This window comes from Macrobrachium rosenbergii, chromosome 50 (assembly GCF_040412425.1).
Source record: "Macrobrachium rosenbergii isolate ZJJX-2024 chromosome 50, ASM4041242v1, whole genome shotgun sequence".
NCBI classification, from domain to species: domain Eukaryota; kingdom Metazoa; phylum Arthropoda; class Malacostraca; order Decapoda; family Palaemonidae; genus Macrobrachium; species Macrobrachium rosenbergii.
The window spans coordinates 15322501-15342500 of record NC_089790.1 but is presented as its reverse complement, the minus strand read 5'-3'; the positions used below and the strand labels follow the sequence as shown (position 1 = coordinate 15342500).

Sequence of the window (20000 nt, the reverse complement as noted above, 5' to 3'; positions counted from 1 at the left end):
ACTGACCTGATTAACAGCTCTCCTAGGGCTGGCCCGAAGGATTAGACTTATTTTACGCGGCTAAGAACCAATTGGTTACTTAGCAACGGGACCTATAGCTTATTGTGAGCAGGATTGAAGGATTACAGAAATAACAATAACAGAACTGATTATTTAGGAATAAAAAATAACAGTAATTAGTAAATAATGGCAAAGACAGTTCACTGCGCAACGTGGACACAGAAATAACGAAAAAAATAGACATTCATTGGCGGGAGTTAATTTAATATTTCGTTTAAGTAAAATTTCTGGAAAGATTGGCCCCCAAAAACCTAAAATTATTCATATTAGGACAAAATGTACGAATGAACACAGTCACAGAAGGATTAACGCAAATATTTATAAAAACTGAACAGCGCAGTGACAGAAATTCTGAAAGTCCAAACATCGTAACATTTACCATTTAAACTGGAAGGCAACAGAGAGAGAGAGAGAGAGAGAGAGAGAGAGAGAGAGAGAGAGAGAGAGAGAGAGAGAGAGAAATCTACGTTAAACCTAAGAACTGTGGTACATACACGCGCATACACGACAGTGGACAGAGAGAGAGAGAGAGAGAGAGAGAGAGAGAGAGGTGGGGCAGAGAGAGAGGTGGGGGCACCGTCCAACCGTAACAAACGAGCCCTGTCAACAAGACAGGACAGTAACCGCTGAGGAGAATGGTCCCTGTCATTACACCTTTACAGAGCTTTTACGTAGCCTGCGATAGGCGTTCCTTTCTGGTCGTTATCCTCGAGAAAGGAAGAATAAAACTCGAGGATGAAAGTGTGGGAAAGGGAGAAGGGAGGAAAGGAGAGATGACAAAAACAAGAGAAAGAGAAAATGGGGAGTGGGAAGAAAGGACAGAAAAGGAAAGGAGAAGGAGAGGGAGGGTAAAGGGAGGAATCGAGTTCGTGATAAGGATGGAGTAAATGAAAATAAAGGGTATGTATCCACACACACACACACACACACACACACACACACACACATATATATATATATATATATATATATATATATATATATATATATATATATATATATATATATATATATATATACATATACACATACATACATATTCATCTACAGTCTTCCTATGTTAGATGGAATTTTAAAAGTTATCATACATCTTTAACTCATCCTACATATTTTGATATAATTACTTTGTCACACCTCTTTTGCAAAAGTAAATATCATCATTTTAAAACTTCAACATACAACCGGATCTTCGCCTATACAGGAAATTAAAATAAACAAACAATTCTTTCTTTCATTTAAGCAAATATATATATATATATATATATATATATATATATATATATATATATATATATATATATATATATATATATATATATATATTATGTATTTAAAAGTAAGAAGACTCCAAAAAACCTTCACCTTTAAGGACCTCATGACGACAAAGTTTAAGAGCTCGAAATCGCCCAATGAATTCCCGACCTCTCATGAAACACCTCCTTCAAAAAATCTTCGAGAATCTTTTGATGGCAGAGAACAAGTTGACAAGCGACCCCAGCGACATGTTGGGAACTTCCGCGCTGACATCGGGGTTCTTTCGTCAATTTTCTACCCAAAATCGCAGCTCTGAGAGTCATGGTTCGTCTCCTTTCAATACAAGGTTTCAAGGGAACTTCAACGTGATACATTGGTCCTTCAAAGTGGATCCTTGTGGGTCTTTCGTACAATTTGCTCCTACCTTGACATGTGATGCCAAAGGTGTTTTTTATTGTTTACTGAATATACTTGGCTTGTTTTTTTGTTTGTTTGTTTATATCCTGGAATAGCACACTATCGATCTGTCAGTCAAATTAGGTCTCATCAAAGATCTTGGAGTTCTACTTATTGGACTCATCAAACTTGTTGAATACAAGTCATCGACTTAGTGGTAGCTCTAATCTTCGCTTCATACGATGATCCAACATTTGCCAAAGATGCGTTCTCCACTTAACAGTCGTTGACTTGTCCTCAACATGTTTGTGATATGTATGCGACTGGCTAAAGGTCAACACCCCACTGCTAGCCCTAACCAGCGCTTCACACGATTATCCTACATTTGCCTAAAATTCATTCACCACTTACTGTTGCTGACTTGGTTTCAAACTTGTCTGTGACATGTATGCAATAAGTTACCGACATGTTTATGACATGTTTTACTGTAGCTGATGTATCTTGGAATAAAATGGCTTATAGTTTTCGTGCATTTTAAAGGTTTATTAATAGCTGAGTCAATAGGGCCAACTCGACCGAGTTTCCCAATAGATTTTCACCATAGAAGAGGTTACCATGGAGACTGTAGTCACCTAGCTTCTTCAAAGAAAAAGTTTAAAAAGTTAAAAAATAAAGTTACTAAGTTATGAAACCAATCTTCTTTCCCTTATTAGACGCCTCAAGAGGTGCTATAAACCTTTTTATTAACTGATTTTAAAATCTAAGTGTTCTTCATTGGGAAATGTTATAAAATCTAAGTGTTCTTTACTGGGAAATGTTATAAAATTATTAGGAGAGAGAGAGAGAGAGAGCATTCATTTCGCTGCCATTTTCCCAAAAAATTCTATTGTCCTGAAAATAAATTATTAGGAGAGAGAGAGAGAGAGAGAGAGAGAGAGAGAGAGAGAGAGAGAGAGAGAGAGAGAGAGAGAGAGAGAGATTCATTTCGCTGCCATTTTCCCAAAAATTCTATTTACCTGAAAATAAACTATTAGGAGAGAGAGAGAGAGAGAGAGAGAGAGAGAGAGAGAGAGAGAGAGAGAGAGAGAGAGAGAGAGAGAGCATTCCCCTGTCATTTTCCCTCAAAATTCTGTTGACCTGAAAATGTGCTTTAAAATCTAAAATTACTTTAAGTCAAGAAGGATTAGGCGCCTTGTAAGTTTTTTTCTCTGCTTTCAAATTTTCTGAAGTCATTAGTGAAACGTTCAGAATAAATCTCGAAAGAACCAGGAGCCGTTACGAAACATTTTTCTTTATACAGTATAGCAAGAACCTCGTTACTGGTAATGGCTGAGGAAGAGAAGAGAGAGCAGTTGCTGAAATATAAATATAATAATAATAATAATAATAATAATAATAATAATAATAATAATAATAATAATAATAATAATAATAATAATAATATTTATAATGAAGAAACAAATCCATAGTCATGTAAATGTACAAATATTTAAAGATAGATCTGTACAGATTCCCGAAAGCTTCATGTACAGATCTATCTATAAAAATATGTGCATTTACATAACTGCGGATTTGTTTCTCCATTTGAAGACTCATGCTACTACGAGTATTTTTTTTTAAATATTTATATTAATAAATAATAATTAATAATGATGATAGAAAAAAGACCCTACAATTGAAAGCCGTTTTTTATTTAATTCTCGTTATATAAATACTTTTAAATAATAATAATAATAATAATAATAATAATAATAATAATAATAATAATAATAATAATTATTATATTAATGAATAAATAATTAATAATGATGATAGTGGAAAAAGACCCAACAACTGAAATTGTTTTTTTTATTTCATATTGTTACATACATACATACATACTTTTAAACAATAATAATCTATGATATTAATAAACAATAATTAATAATAATGATGACAGGAGAAAAGAGACCCATAAATTGAAATTAGCATTTTTGTTTCATTCTTTTTATATACATGCTTTTACAAATAACCTTCCTTAATTAACCTCAAAATGAAATTATTCTAGGTTTAAATTTCGGTGCCTCTGACAATACTCAAAATTCGTTATCAGCACGGTTAAAAAAATTACGAAACAGGGAAGAAATAAATTTGTTTTAGAGAGCCAAGTATTGCTAGGCTCTACCGTTTCCCTCTTGGGAGAAAAATGCCTGCCCAGGCGTGCATTCCAGTTTTACCGATTTTTGTAAACAAATATTGAGAAACAATGTCCAATTAAAGCGGGTCTCGAAGAGAGAGAGAGAGAGAGAGAGAGAGAGAGAGAGAGAGAGAGAGAGAGAGAGAGAGAGAGAGAGAGTCTCAGTGCCAACTTTAACATTATCATGGCTGTAAAATCCGATATTTTGTAAGGCTGGTTGGAGTCATATTCACATGAATGAAGTTGTAATTTCATCTCTGGAGCGTTCCCACAAACTCATTGAGTTGTAAACGTCGATTTTCAGTTTTTATGAATGAAACTCAACTTTTTTCAAGGTCGAGGTAAATGCTAGTCTGTTTGCGTGTGGTCTTAACTTAATCTATTACCCATCCTAACCTGTGCTGATATAAACAAGTATAGAAGACTCAGTCACTATCGGGGAGAGAGAGAGAGAGAGAGAGAGAGAGAGAGAGAGAGAGAGAGAGAGAGAGAGAGAGAGAGAGAGAGAGAGGCTCTCTCTTCAATATCCAATCACTGATTTTCCTCCCTTTAACTGCATGAAGATGAAGTTCATGAGATGAGATTTACCTAATGACTGGAAGGTTTCCCTTAAATTAAGGCAGGTGGGTAATAAGAAGACGATAATAATTCTCTCTCTCTCCCTCTCTCTCTCTCTCTCTCTCTCTGGCGTTCAAAAAAGTGTTTCCTCATTGTTGTTGGCGTTTGATAAGTGGACGTTTTAACGTATTGGCGTCCAGTATAAATTTAATGATAGTATTATTCGCGTATTCTGTGGTCTTTCTGGACATTCTCCTCTCTCTCTCTCTCTCTCTCTCTCTCTATCCAGGCAAGTTACGGGCACACTAAATTTAAGGGTTTGGTCACGGAACACAAACTCAAAGAATAAGTATTTAAAATGACCTTTTTGCATAAACCATAGACTAACGTGCCCACACACTTAGAAAAAAATATTTATTTCATTCTTGATATTTAATATTAATTTCAGTCTTGATATTCAATATTAATTTCATTCTTGATATTTAATGTTAACTTCATTCTTGATATTTAATATGAAATTCATTCTTGATATTTAATATTAATTTCATTCTTGATATTTAATATTAATTTCATTCTTGATATTTAATATAATTTCATTCTTAATATTTAATATCATTTCATTCTGGATAATTACAGAATTATGAGCGATTTTTACAAAAACAATTCATTGCCAATCCAAATTGTTCAAACAGCTTCTGCAGTAATCAAATCGCATTTTGCACACACACACGCACACACACACGCACACACAAGAACAATATTGTTGCCTCACACTTTTATAGATATGGTACATATTTTATGGCGTTCAGGAACTTTCAAACATTCTAAAATGAAAAATGAAGCCATAGATTCAGGTCACAACCAGTTTCGACTATTATGCCAACGGCAATTTACCACAATGGCACATCAGATCTGAGGTACCATGTACCCGAGTACTTCAGATTTTGTAGTTAGTCCTATCATCCTTGCGGTGTATAAAAAAACGCTGGAATACTTTTTTTATATTACCACAACTTGAATAAACCATGATTGCTGACAAAATCACTTTATCATTGCTACAGTAAATTATTATTATTATTATTATTATTATTATTATTATTATTATTATTATTATTATTATTATTATTATTATTATTATTATCATTATTATTTAGAAGGTGAGCCCTATTCATATGAAACAAGCCCACAGGGGCCGTTAACTTGAAATTCAAGCTCCCAAAGAATATGGTGCTCATTAGAAAGGAGTAACAGAAGGTAATGGGAAATACAGAAAGAAGAGATTACTCATTAAAAAAGGGATAATAAACTAGCACATTAAGAAAAAAAATTTGGGAAGAATACATGATAACTTACGTCTACTGCGGGAGAGGAGATTAGTTTCAGATATCCAATTTTTGGGAAAGCTTGATAATTCAAATGTATTTGTTTAAGGACTTGTGACGAATGCCACTTCAATTAAGGTTCTTAAACTAGAAGCCCTAAAATCAAAGCAATATTTAGGAAATTCATACAACCTTCGAGTTCAGCTTAACTTAAAAAAGAATCATATTAACTACAGACTTAATATCATAGTAACCAAGCGGCTATATCAGTGTGCTTACTCTGAAACTACAGCATCAGAAGTCTGTCTATCGGCCATGCAAGAAACAGAGGCTTTCAAAATTAAAATCCCTGAAAGCTTTCCTTCCAGAACCTGTTTTGGTTCTCGTGGAAATTGTTGTTTGCGTCCAAAATCACATTTCCAAGTATTCTCGACAAGCGCCGAGCTGGCTGCCGAGGTTAATAACAGCTTTATGTAAGATAAGAAACTGCGTAGTCAGTGCAGGACATATAGGTATTTATATAAAAACATTAAAAATGCGTCGATGAAATGACAGTTTTCGCATGGCTCCGAACAGCAAGGATTCAGAATGATTTACCATCATTAGATGAAACGGAAATATTAGCTCGTCATTTATTCCGCATGGCTATCAATACCCTTTTCACAACTGTATTTTCATAGAAATTTGACGTACGGACCCCTTCCCGTAAGTATACGGCCGCATTGGATAGATGTGCATTATTTTCAGTGTGTTTATCCGTTTCCCAAGAATCTCCCGCTATATATCAAACATTTGTAGCCTCGTCTGCTTAGTTACTGTCTTTGGAATACCCTTTTCACAATAAGATATTTTCGTAGCAATTTGACGTACGGACCCCTTTTCTAAATATACGCCCTCATTGGACATATGTACATCATCTTCACTGTGTTTACTGTTTTACTAGAGTCTCCTGCAATATATCTCACATTTGTAGCTTCGCCTGTTTAGGTAATGTCTTCGAAAGTAAGAGGAAGAACCTAATAGATATTAATGAAATAACCACAACAGAAAGAGGAGGATATAGAGGGATATAGCAATGACACGACAGCAGGCCAAAGTCATTCGAAATTCTTTACTGTCTTCGATCTAGACAATATTAATCGTATTGTGAGGGAATACATTACACAAGTATGCCAGAGGTATCTTGCAGACGTGTTTAGGAAAGTACAACGTACATTTATTTAAGTAAATGTGATTCTGAAAGTCCTCTATATATAAAGGATTAAAATGAGAGAGAGAGAGAGAGAGAGAGAGAGAGAGAGAGAGAGAGAGAGAGAGAGAAGTCAATAAAGCACTTAACACTTCTCTACTGAATTTATTTTCCATCTTTACGTCAGTGAAAACACTGACTCTCGGGACACAATGAAATAACATATAGCTACAAAAACACTCAACCTGTCAACCCCCTCCCCTCCCCACCTCACCAACCCACCCTCCAGCTTTCTTTAATCCAAAGACAACATACCTTTTGAAGGCAACGCCAGGGTAACGTAACTCATTTACTCATTCTTTCGTCGACCTTCCATCCCACTTTTATTGGAGTCCAGAGCCTTAAGGGTGCCGTTCTGGCCTTTACGACTGCAATTTACGACTTAATTTACCTTTCGCCGTGAGGCGAGACAAAACAAGGACACACGGACACGTACGTACGTACATACACACATACACACGTACGTACACACGTACACACACTTACACTCTCCCCCAGCCTTTTATTTCACAAGCTGAAGCTGTATTGGACAAGGGGCCGAGTGGGATGGTAGTACTCGAGTAGCCCTCAGATTGCTCTGAGAGAGAGAGAGAGAGAGAGAGAGAGAGAGAGAGAGAGAGAGAGAGAGAGAGAGAGAGAGAGAGAGGAGGACGATTTTCGTATGGGAAGCAGGAACAAAGAAGAATGAGATATGAACTACTGAATGAAAAAAGCACATACATAAAAACGTCCAAAGCAAAAGCAAATTCAGAGTCATTACAGAGAGAGAGAGAGAGAGAGAGAGAGAGAGAGAGAGAGAGAGAGAGAGAGAGAGAGAGAGAGAGAGAGAGAGGATTTTTGTATGGGAAGCAGGAACAGAGAAGAATGAGATATGAACTACTGAATAAAAAAGTACACACAATCACAAACAGAAACGTCCATAGCAACAGCACAGAGTACTTTGAGAGAGAGAGAGAGAGAGAGAGAGAGAGAGAGAGAGAGAGAGAGAGAGATGGGGGAATGAAGACAAAGAAATGGGAAAGACAGGTTTAAATATAACGATTTAAATAAGAAAACCCAATTAAAATAAGTGATATCAAAAGCTGATGAATAAAGGCAGATACTAATTAAGTGATATGAGGAAGACGAATGGAATAAAGAAAATAAAACATGAGAAGTAAAATGGAAAATAGGAGATAATGAAAAAAATGTACATCTGGGACATTAAAAACTGAAAAAACTTGACGAGGAGAAGACGGAAGCTTTAATGAATAATTCCATTTCGTTGCAGCGTCAAAAAGTCTTTTTTTTTTTTAATCTCAATAGCATATTAGCGCATCTTCATCATTTCAAGTCCTTTTTGAAAAGACGTCAATAGATTGGCCTTTGATCTATGAGCTAAATGCAGTGTAGAATATGAAACCAGCTTTTAACTTTGCATTTCTCTTTGATTTGAAGGTTAAGATAAATATGTTTTCCGTCATCGTTGTAAATTGATTTATACAATAATAATTTTTGAAATCTACTGCAGCACTTCTTCTTCTTCTTCTTCTTCTTCTTCTTCTTCTTCTTCTTCTTCTTCTTCTTCTTCTTATTATTATTATTATTATTATTATTATTATTATTATTATTATTATTATTATTATATTATTATTATTATTATTATCATTATTATTATTATTCTTATTATTATTATTATTATTATTATTATTATTCTTATTATTATTATTATTATTATTATTATTATTATTATTATTATTATTATTATTATTCATAAGATGAACCCTATTCATACTGAACAAGCACACCACGGGGACCAACGACTTGACATTCAAGCTTCCGAAGAATATTATGCCGTTCGTTTGAAAGAAGTAACAGGAGGCATTAGGAAATACAGAAAACTGAGATCACTTATTTGAAACGAAAAAATACATTAACAAATTAATAAATAAATAGATAAAAATGTCAGTAATTTATAAAATACATGTAATTAATTCATTTTCATCACAGACGACACTGGGGGATAGATATAATTAATTTTACATCTTAAAATATTGATGATGACAAAACTTAAGATTATTCATAAATAGAAAATAAAATTATTCCGTTCAGTGCGTTGTGTTTTCTGGGTAGTGGTAAGTTATTTAATTAAAAATTTCTTTGGATAATTGTAAATTATAATAATTTTGGTCACTGCACAATTGAAATATATGACGTTCTTGAGTTTGTGGAGAAAAAAAAACAGTGGTTTTTATCTCAATAAGAGTAAAGTTAAGATTGAAAGCAAAAATAATAAACGAAAAATAAATAAAATAAACACAAATGAATAGAAAGGATAGATATTGACTCTAGAACATGGGAAAATATCGAACGAAAGCTAAGCGAGAGAGAGAGAGAGAGAGAGAGAGAGAGAGAAGAATAATGAGATCTTTCTGAATGCCAATGACGCATATTATATATATATATATATATATATATATATATATATATATATATATATATATATATATATATATATATATATATATATATATATTATATATATATATATATATATATATATATATATATATATATATATATATATATATATATATAACGTCATTGGCATTCAGAAGGATCTCATTGTTATTCTCTCTCTCTCTCTCTCTCTAGCTTTCGTTAGATATTTTCCCATGTTCTAGAGTCAATATGTATCCTTTCTACTCATTTGCATTGTTTTATTTATTTTTCGTTTATTATTTTCGCCCTTTACCTCTGGCTGACATCCGGAGTACAATCGACCTCGGAAGAAAATAATTTTCATAATAATGACAAGCGTCATTCGTCTGTGTGAGCGTAATAACGCGTATTCCGCAGAGAGAGAGAGAGAGAGAGAGAGAGAGAGAGAGAGAGAGAGAGGTCATAATTTTCGGCGTAATGTGCAGTCGGTTCATATTATTACGTCTAATTCTAGACGTACTCGTCTGGGCGGGGGGCGGGGGTCATAATGGCTTGAAATGATACATGTAATGAGGGTGAATGTCGTAATTATTTTTGCAAATGGTCCGGAACACACACCTGTTGGTCACGATAAGGTGAGGAATGTCAGTTTATGACATCGAACTTTTATAGCGGTGTTTTACTTCGTTTTGTTTGGTAAAAGCTTTTCTCTCTCTCTCTCTCTCTCTCTGTAGCTATTGTGCGATATTCGTCCCATGTTCTAGAGTCAATATCAACCCTCTCTCTCTCTCTCTCTCCCTCTCTCTCTCTCTCCCTCTCTCTCTCTCTGTCTGTTTGTCAGTCTGTCTGTCTCTCTCTCTTGTAGCTGTTGTGCTATATTTGTTCCATGTTCTAGAGTCAATATCAACCCTCTCTCTCTCTCTCTCTCTCTCTCTCTCTCTCTCTCTCTCTCTCTCTCTCTCTCTCTCTCTCTCTCACTCTTGTAGCTATTGTGCTATATTTGTTCCATGTTCTAGAGTCAATATCAACCCTCTCTCTCTCTCTCTCTCTCTCTCTCTCTCTCTCTCTCTCTCTCTCTCTTCTTTCTCTCTCTCTTGTAGCTATTGTATATTTTGTTCCATGTTCTAGAGTCAATATCAACCCTCTCTCTCTCTCTCTCTCTCTCTCTCTCTCTCTCTCTCTCTCTCTCTCTCTCTCTCTCTCTCTCTCTCTCACTCTTGTAGCTATTGTGCTATATTTGTTCCATGTTCTAGAGTCAATATCAACCCTCTCTCTCTCTCTCTCTCTCTCTCTCTCTCTCTCTCTCTCTCTTGTAGCTATTGTGCTATATTTGTTCCATGTTCTAGAGTCAATATCAACCCTCTCTCTCTCTCTTGTAGCTATTGTGCTATATTTGTTCCATGTTCTAGAGTCAATATCAACCCTCTCTCTCTCTCTCTCTCTCTCTCTTGTAGCTATTGTGCTATATTTGTTCCATGTTCTAGAGTCAATATCAACCCTCTCTCTCTCTCTCTCTCTCTCAAATACAGAAACAAGGAAACGGTACTGAAGCTCTACACATCCACAGTGAGACCTCATCTTGAATATGCAGTACAGTTTTGGCCACCAACGCTAAAAAGGACATAGATAGATTAGAAGGTTTACAAGCAAGATCCGCAAAGCTAATTCCATCCATCAGGCAAATAGGTTACCAAAGACGACTACAGGGCCTGAACATGTATGACTTAGAAACGCGACGATTGCGAGGACAACTCATAGAAACATTCAAAATGCTGAAAGGCATAACAAAAGTAGACAGTAACCTTCTCACACTGAATGGAAACCCGACAAGAAATAATGGATGGAAACTAGAACTGAAGAGATACAACACATCTCATTGCGGGAACTTCTTCACATACAAGACATGTGACACATGGAATAAACTGCCACCAGAAGTTGTCAACAGCAACAGTGTGGCAGAGTTTAAAAGAAAGCTAGACAAAATCATTAGAACACTATGAATGAACAGTAAAACCTGCTCCTAGAGATAAGTGAGCACATGATGTCTCCTCGGATGGACTAAAGTCTTTGAGACATCCTAATCCTTGTACCTCTCTCTCTCTCTCTCTCTCTCTCTCTCTCTCTCTCTCTCTCTCTCTCTCTCTCTCTCTCTCTCTCAACCATATCCCATCTTATAAAATAATAATGTCAAAACAACAAGAAATAAGGCAGACAGAAGGTGAAGTACTGTTGTTATGAAGCAATAGACTAATTTCCTCAGGTAGTAGAAACTCTCGACGAGAGAGAGACAGAGAGAGAGAGAGAGAAGAAGAAGAAGTTATTCTCACACTACATTTCCCCCTATTTGGTATAATTGCATTCCTTGCTTCTTCTTCTTCTCCTTCTTCTCCCTTTTTATCTTTGTCTTACCCGCCCACACCATCCCTACCCCCTCCCCCCCGACAACTTTATCCCTTTAATAATAAAGTTAATATCTTCATAACAAACAAGAATTTCCTGGACTTCTCCTCTCAGCATTTATTACTTATAAAAAAGATAAAACTTCAAATGACTATGCAGAGGAATACTCTCTCTCTCTCTCTCTCTCTCTCTCTCTCTCTCTCTCTCTCTCTCTCTCTCTTATAGAAAAGTCTCTCAACTGGAAGGTAACTCTCTCTCTCTCTCTCTCTCTCTCTCTCTCTCTCTCTCTCTCTCTCTCTCTCTCTCTCTCTCTCTCTCTATATATATATATATATATATATATATATATATATATATATAATATATATAGATATATATATATATATATATATATATATATATATATATATATATATATATATATATATATATATATATATATATATATATATATAAATATATATATATATATATATATATATATATATATATATATATATATATATATATATATATGTGTGTGTGTGTGTGTGTGTGTGTGTATGTAGAATCTCCTGGTCACTTTTTGCCAGATACATATGTAGCTGTAATAGCCACAATGCCCACTTACCTTCTCGAATTCTTCGCGCTTTTTTGGATATGTTTGTCACTACAAGGCCGTAAGATCCAAGTGCAAGAAATTGAAGTGGCTGTGATGTCACAGCCACTTCAATTTCTTGCACTTGGATCTTACGACTTTGTAGTAACAAGCATATCCAAAAAAGTGCTAAGAATTCCAGAAGTTATGAGGGCATTGTGGCTATTACAATTACATTTATATATGTATATATGTATATATATATATATATATATATATATATATATATATATATATATATATATATATATATATATATATTATATATATATACACATTTATTTCAAATCACGAAAAGGTAAAAACGTGATTATTACAAAAAAAGTTACAGCTACGAAGGAAAAGTGAAACAATTAAGAGACTAAGCACTTGCAGTGACCATGTCTTAGTAATAAGGCGAAAGTGCTTAGCACTTCAATTGTTTCACTTTTCCTTCGTGGCTGTAACTTTGTTCATGTATATACACATGTATAAATATATTTATATACTGTATATATATTCATATATATATATATATATATATATATATATATATATATATATATATATATATATATATATATATATATATATAATCTCAAATTACCTGACGTCTCAACCTCATCAATATTTCATAAGCAATTTCCAACAAAATTGGCAGTTGTCTTCTATGTCTCTTAAACACCCAGTCCTCTCCCCAATCTAGGTGCTGGAAAATGTCCTTTAGCTGTTGGACAAGATGAAGCAGCCATTTTCGAAGCTTTTTTTTTTTCTTACCTTATATCTTGCTTCATTTTAGTGTGAAATGGGTTCCTGATTAGAAAACATTGCCTTTAGCGAGGGAGGGTTGGAGAGATTTCGTGAAGGACAATGTATTTTTTTTTTTTTTTTTTTGATGGATGACATTTTGATGAAAATCCTGTTTTCCTGTCTACCACCTCCTCCTCCTCCTCCTCCCGCTCCTTCTTCTTCTTCTTCTTCTTCTTCTTCTTCTTCTTCTTCTTCTTCTTCTTCTTCTTCTTCCCTGGGAATTCTTTTGTTTATGTCATGTTTTTTTTATTATCTGCTTTACCCACTTAATCCCCTCTTGGAATTTTTTTTAGTCTGGGTTTTCATGAGATGGGTAACTCAATTCATTTTTCGGTCAGTTCCGTGCAAATTTTTTTCTTTGGGATGATGGGGAAGAGGGGGCGTGTGCTAAAAGCCTCCTAATTCTTCTTTTTCTTTAAGCATTTTGTATGATTTTGTTGTTTCATGACACTGAAGAGATATAATTCAGTATCTGAAAACTACAATTGGTTTTCATATATATATGAAAAGAATGTGAGAGACTATACATCTTAACATTAACAATGAAGGATTATTCATTACAATAACCGTCGTTCGATTAGTGATGTTAAGTAAAACGTGTATATATATATATATATATATATATATATATATATATATATATATATATATATATATATATATATAAATAATATATATATGTATATATATACATAAAATATACGTATATGTACATTATATACATTAGTATATATATATATATATATATATATATATATATATATATATATATATATATATATATATATATATATATATATATAAGAAATAAGTAGAAAACCAAACATGACACTACATTTTTTAAATACAAGAGGCCAGATGACACTCCTTAATTATCATGTAGCTTAGATCTTGCCGTTAGAAAGTTAGAAAGACGACAGTTATCTTAAAACAGAAATTAAAAAAAAAAAATCACATCAATACACTTTCCCCACGGACCCCTGTGGAACAACGGACAAGAAAAAGTAAAAATGAAAAGAAAAGAGAGGAAAAGAAAGGAAAAGAGAGTCTAAGATATCGTCAGCATAAGCTCTAACATACAGCCAAACGTAATCTGTTGGCTAACATTAGCAATGTTTGCTAACATTTAGCAGTGTCAGCAAAGTTAGCAAAAGTGTCTATTCCAGGTTAGTGTCCCAAAAGAAAAGACGTGTTGACAGTTATGGCGGGGGGTAATTATAACCCTCCCCCAGCCCCTCCCCACGAAAAACAGAGAAAAGAAAAATAAGGCAGAAGCTTTAAGAAGCAATGGATTCGGATTAACCTCGTTTGTGAAAGTAAGGAGATTTTCCTTTCCATTAAGGAGGTAATTGGAAGATTATGGCTGTTAAGGCACATAGTAATTGCTGAAGATTAGAGTTCTCTGGGAAAGGGATTTATATATATATATATATATATATATATATATATATATATATATATATATATATATATATATATATATATATATATATATATATATATATATATATATATATATATATATATATATATATATATATATATATATATATATATATATATATATATATGTAGATATTATACATATATATACATTATATATAAATATATATATATAAATATATATATATATATATATATATATATATATATATATATATATATATATATATATATATATATATATATATATATATATATAAATATACATATAACTGATCGCATTAAATGACAGATACCTCATTGCTCACGTCTAAAGCATCTGAGTGGTTGAAACGAATGAATATTCAGAGATGTCTTACTCGAACAGAACCTTCAAAGTCCCTAGCTTGTTGCGACGCCAGTCTCTCCATTCGAGAAATCATTACGTCAGCTCATCAGCATAGCAAACGAATCTTAATTTCTCGAGGACAGGCCTCTCTCTCTCTCTCTCTCTCTCTCTCTCTCTCTCTCTCTCTCTCTCTCTCTGTGAAATTTCGAACGAAATCACGACTCACTCACGAGTAAACAAAATACGAGACGCTCTCTCTCTCTCTCTCTCTCTCTCTCTCTCTCTCTCTCTCTCTCTCTCTCTCTCTCTCTCTCTCTCTCTCTTTATTTACAAAAGATAACGAAGGAAACTGGTAAACAGACCTGACTGGAGAGCGAGGACTGAGAAACACGCGACAATAGCAACAAGCTGTCGAGGCAGATGTGTGCACACCATTCTTGAGATAGCGTTCAGGGCTCTCCTTCTCTGCAAAGAAAATGGGAAGAAGAAGCATTAATGACTTTTGTGCGTTGTGAGAATGACATGAAGAACATTGTAGGATTAACTCTGCAAAGAAAATGGGAAGAAGAAGAATTAATGACTAGTTTTTTGTGAGAATGACATGAAGAATATTGTAAGATTACTTCTCTGCAAAGAAAATGGAGTGAAGAAAAATTAATGACTTGTTTTTTTGCGAGAATGACACGAAGAATATTGTAGGATTAACTCTCTGCAAAGAAAATGGGAAGAAGAAGAATTAATGACTTTTGTGTGTTGTGAGAATGACATGAAGAATATTGCAAGATTAATTCTCTGCAAAGAAAATGGGAAGAAGAAGAACTACTGACTTTTGTTTTTTGTGAGAATGACATGAAGAATATTGTAAGATTACTTCTCTGCAAAGAAATTGATGACTTTTATTTGTGTTGGGTAAAGGTGACGTAAAGAATATAGTAGGATTAATTGTAGATGATGTAATTTTATAAAACTGAAAAATGGAAAGAAGAAGCATTAACGATATTTTTGATCGGTGAGGTTGATATAAAGAATATGGTAAGATTAAGTGTTGATAAAGTTGTTTTATAAATTTGAAAATATGTAAGGAACGAAAGAGTTTATAAATTTACCAAAGATGATTTAGTAGTGAGGATGGCATAAAGGGAAATAGTAGGATTAATTGGTGATAATGTAGTTTTATAAATATGATATATATATATATATATATATATATATATATATATATATATATATATATATATATATATATATTTATATTATATATTTATTTATGTATATATATATATATGATATATATAAATAACATATATTTATATTATATATTTATTTATGTATATGTATATATATATGTATATATATAATATATATATATATATATATATATATATATATATATATATATATATATATATATATATATATATATATATATATATATATATTATACTGTATATACACACACCTTAATATTACAGAGATATATATTATCCTATTCGTGAACAACACAACAGTGATTACAATCAGAATAATTAAACGAGATTATTCTCAAAATTATCTAGTATCAGAATGATTAAACAACATTAATCTCATAATTATCTAGAATCTGCTCCTTTATGAAAAATCAAATCCTTCTGCACCCAAGATAAGAAAAGGTGAGATTTTACAGGAATTAAAAAAAAATAGTCTAATAATATCGTATATTCCTCGTGAAATGAAAAATACCCTGTACTTGATATGATCTGAAAGGGAACTGTCACTTCGCCTGTACTAGACGTATGGATAAGGATTGATATGACATGGAAACATAATGGTTCATTTGTATATTATTAAGCTGCACAAATGGAATGAACGCATCAAACGTATAGACTTGCTTATCGTTAATATTTAAATTATTGTTAGCATTATTTAAATAACATGAATTTCCACAAATGAACATATAAATTCCGCTATTGGAAAATCCTATTGGAAATTCTCTCAGGAGACCTTTAAACCTTCAGTTTCGTATTAGAGTCAAAAGGCTTTTTGTGGAATGAAAAGCCTATTTAGAAACGGAAGGTTAAGCCTTTTAACAGGCTTCTAGGCCTCACTGTCACCCATTACTCTTCACAAGAAAACCCCTATCATGTCTTTTACAAGACAGTGGAGAGATAATCATATGCTCTAAACTCCTGAAGATTTTAGCCCGTCTCGGGTTCTTGTAATGGGTTGGGGGAAGTTGGGGGAATACGAAGGTCATGAGAGTATGTTCTAAGGGTCATGTGAGGCCATGTTTCCCGAAAACGGGTGTTTCTCGTGTTTCTCTGTGCATGAAACAATGGCAATTTCGTTCAGGGTTGAAATCCATCCTATTTCCTTGCCGAGTCAGCATCTCTTGGGTAGAATGACATCCACTAAGATCCTCTCTCTCTCTCTCTCTCTCTCTCTCTCTCTCTCTCTCTCTCTCTCTCTCTCTCTCTCTCTCTCTCTGTGTTCTATGAGATTACAGTGACATTAATCATAAAAAGTTAGTTTAAGCAAAATACTTCTGAATTAAGAGAATCGGAAAGACCGGAGTGAGTGCATGAACTTGGAAAGACTGAAATCAATGAAGTTTGAGACCAAAGGAAACGCAAATCACGCTGTGTCATCTATGAGAAATGTATCATTCATTGCTCTCTCTCTCTCTCTCTCTCTCTCTCTCTCTCTCTCTCTCTCTCTCTCTCTCTCAAGGGGAAAATTCCCGCGAATCATACGAGCCTGACACCAGAAAGATGTATGGGCTAATTACACTGGTTCAGGGAACTGAGATGGGTCCCGGGATTGTAAGAATTCTTTGTACCCAATTTGAGGCGTCTCCAAGAATCAGTTGAATATTCAGACAAGAATTTAAAGATTTTAATTTTTGCTACCATTAAAGTAATCCCAGTCACTTTCTAGAATAGAACAGAATATAGAATTTAGGCCAAAGGCCAAGCGCTGGGGCCGACGAGGTCAGTCAGCGCTGAAAAGGAAACTGAGAGTAAAAATGTTTGAAAAGTGTGACAGTAGGAAAACCTCGGAAGAAAGAGAATATGAACAGAGGTACAGTAAAAGGAATGAAAGGGGTTGCAGTTCGGGGCCGAAGGGACGCTGCAAAGAACCTTAAGTAATGCCTACAACGCACCGCATGAGGTGCACTGATGGCAATAACCCCCTACGGGGCTGTCATATTTATATAATCATAATTACGAGATGCCAGCACACTTCAAAGTCGTTATAACTATAGTTTCTATATTTCCATTTTCAGATTTCGATACTTTTGATGTATTAAAATAAAACCATTCCTCAATTAATCTATTTCTGGTGGGCGGTTTAGGCTATTTTCATTATTTACGTAAAAATCTTAGTAATTGATTCGTACTGCCGTTATGAAATATCTGTCAACCATTATTTTGAACTGTAAACAACCTTGTGCAACTATATATAGAAATAAATAATTAATTGGTTCTTTTTGACTGACTAATTGGGAGATCCAGAAATTGAACTTTTTATTATTGCTGTTATGGTGAAATGTGTTTAAAATAATAAATAATAATATTATAATAATAATAATAATAATAATAATAATAATAATAATAATAATATGTATTGACTTACTTATACTACAAGAATTAAAGGTATAAGTGAGGTAGTGTCCCCATGCAATTTCAATATAACCATTTTTTTTACGAATATTAAAAACATTTCTACTTAAGAGGACATAAGGAATTTTTCACGACAGGGGAAAAGAAGCCCAAGTCACTTGAATTACAAAAATACACAGAATAGAACAGAATAGAAAAGAACAGAATAGAATGGAACAGAAAAGAATATCTCTCGGACTACCCGCTTGAAAGAAAGCCCACGACAATCCCCTATTCTTAAGTGTAATTTGATAATGCAACCCAATCTTCCATTAGAGATGGGCTCTCCCAATCCCTGGGATAAACAAAAACAACTAACAAAGCCCATAAAACAAAACAAAACACAACAAAAAACCAAACAAAAAAGTAGGAAACAATAACGAGTAAAGATCAAACGGCAACTCAATCATCCCTGAAGAAGCGAGACTAAAAATCGAGAAGAAGCTATTGTTTCCAGTGCTCTGCTTTCGCAGAAATTAACGAGAGAAGAAGGGGGGCATTAAGGAGTCTTATGATATTATCTTTCGAATATCCTGGGCTTAGTTCATCGGGGGCTTACGATTATAATGCGGTTTTATCCGTAAACGATACGACACGAATAACCGATAAAATTGGCATGATTTCAATAGATGCAATTTCCTGGGTAAAGCGTGCATATTAAGAGAGAGAGAGAGAGAGAGAGAGAGAGAGAGAGAGAGAGAGAGAGAGAGAGAGAGAGATGAGATTGTAAATGAAGACAAATCTTTATAGGATTCAGGCCTGTGTCTAGACATTTATTTTTTGATTCCATAGAAGCGTGCAAATTAAGGGAAAGGGACTCTTGTTTTTCAACAGAGAGAGAGAGAGAGAGAGAGAGAGAGAGAGAGAGAGAGAGAGAGAGAGAGAGAGAGAGAGAGAGAGAGAATATTGTACATCAAGACAAATCATCATAGGATTCTGGCTTGTGTCTAAATATTTATTTTGTAAATTCATATAAGCGTACATATTACAGGAAAGAAACTATTCTTTTTAACAGAGAGAGAGAGAGAGAGAGAGAGAGAGAGAGAGAGAGAGAGAGAGTATTTTCCTTTCAAGATAGATTTACTTTTTCTGAAGTTTCGAGAATGGAAACTTCAGAAAAAAGTAAATCCTATCTTGAAAGGAAAATACTCTCTCTCTCTCTCTCTCTCTCTCTCTCTCTCTCTCTCTATATATATATATATATATATATATATATATATATATATATATATATATATATATATATATATATATATATATATATATATATATATATATATATATATATATATATATATATATATACACACACACACACACACACGTGCA

The 20000-nt window shown here is 33.6% G+C and overlaps 1 protein-coding gene across 3 annotated transcripts in view; it reads right to left on the bottom strand.

Annotated features, from left to right (window-relative positions):
* The window catches only part of LOC136832661 (uncharacterized), a 143233-nt gene that overhangs the window by 41112 nt on the left and 82121 nt on the right, over positions 1-20000 (bottom strand). For all 3 annotated transcript variants that reach the window (XM_067093949.1, XM_067093947.1, XM_067093948.1), the window contains exon 2: positions 15396-15498. In XM_067093949.1, the coding sequence (XP_066950050.1) occupies positions 15396-15468 (73 nt within the window). In that variant the 5' untranslated portion in view covers positions 15469-15498. The remainder of the gene's footprint in view (positions 1-15395; positions 15499-20000) is intronic.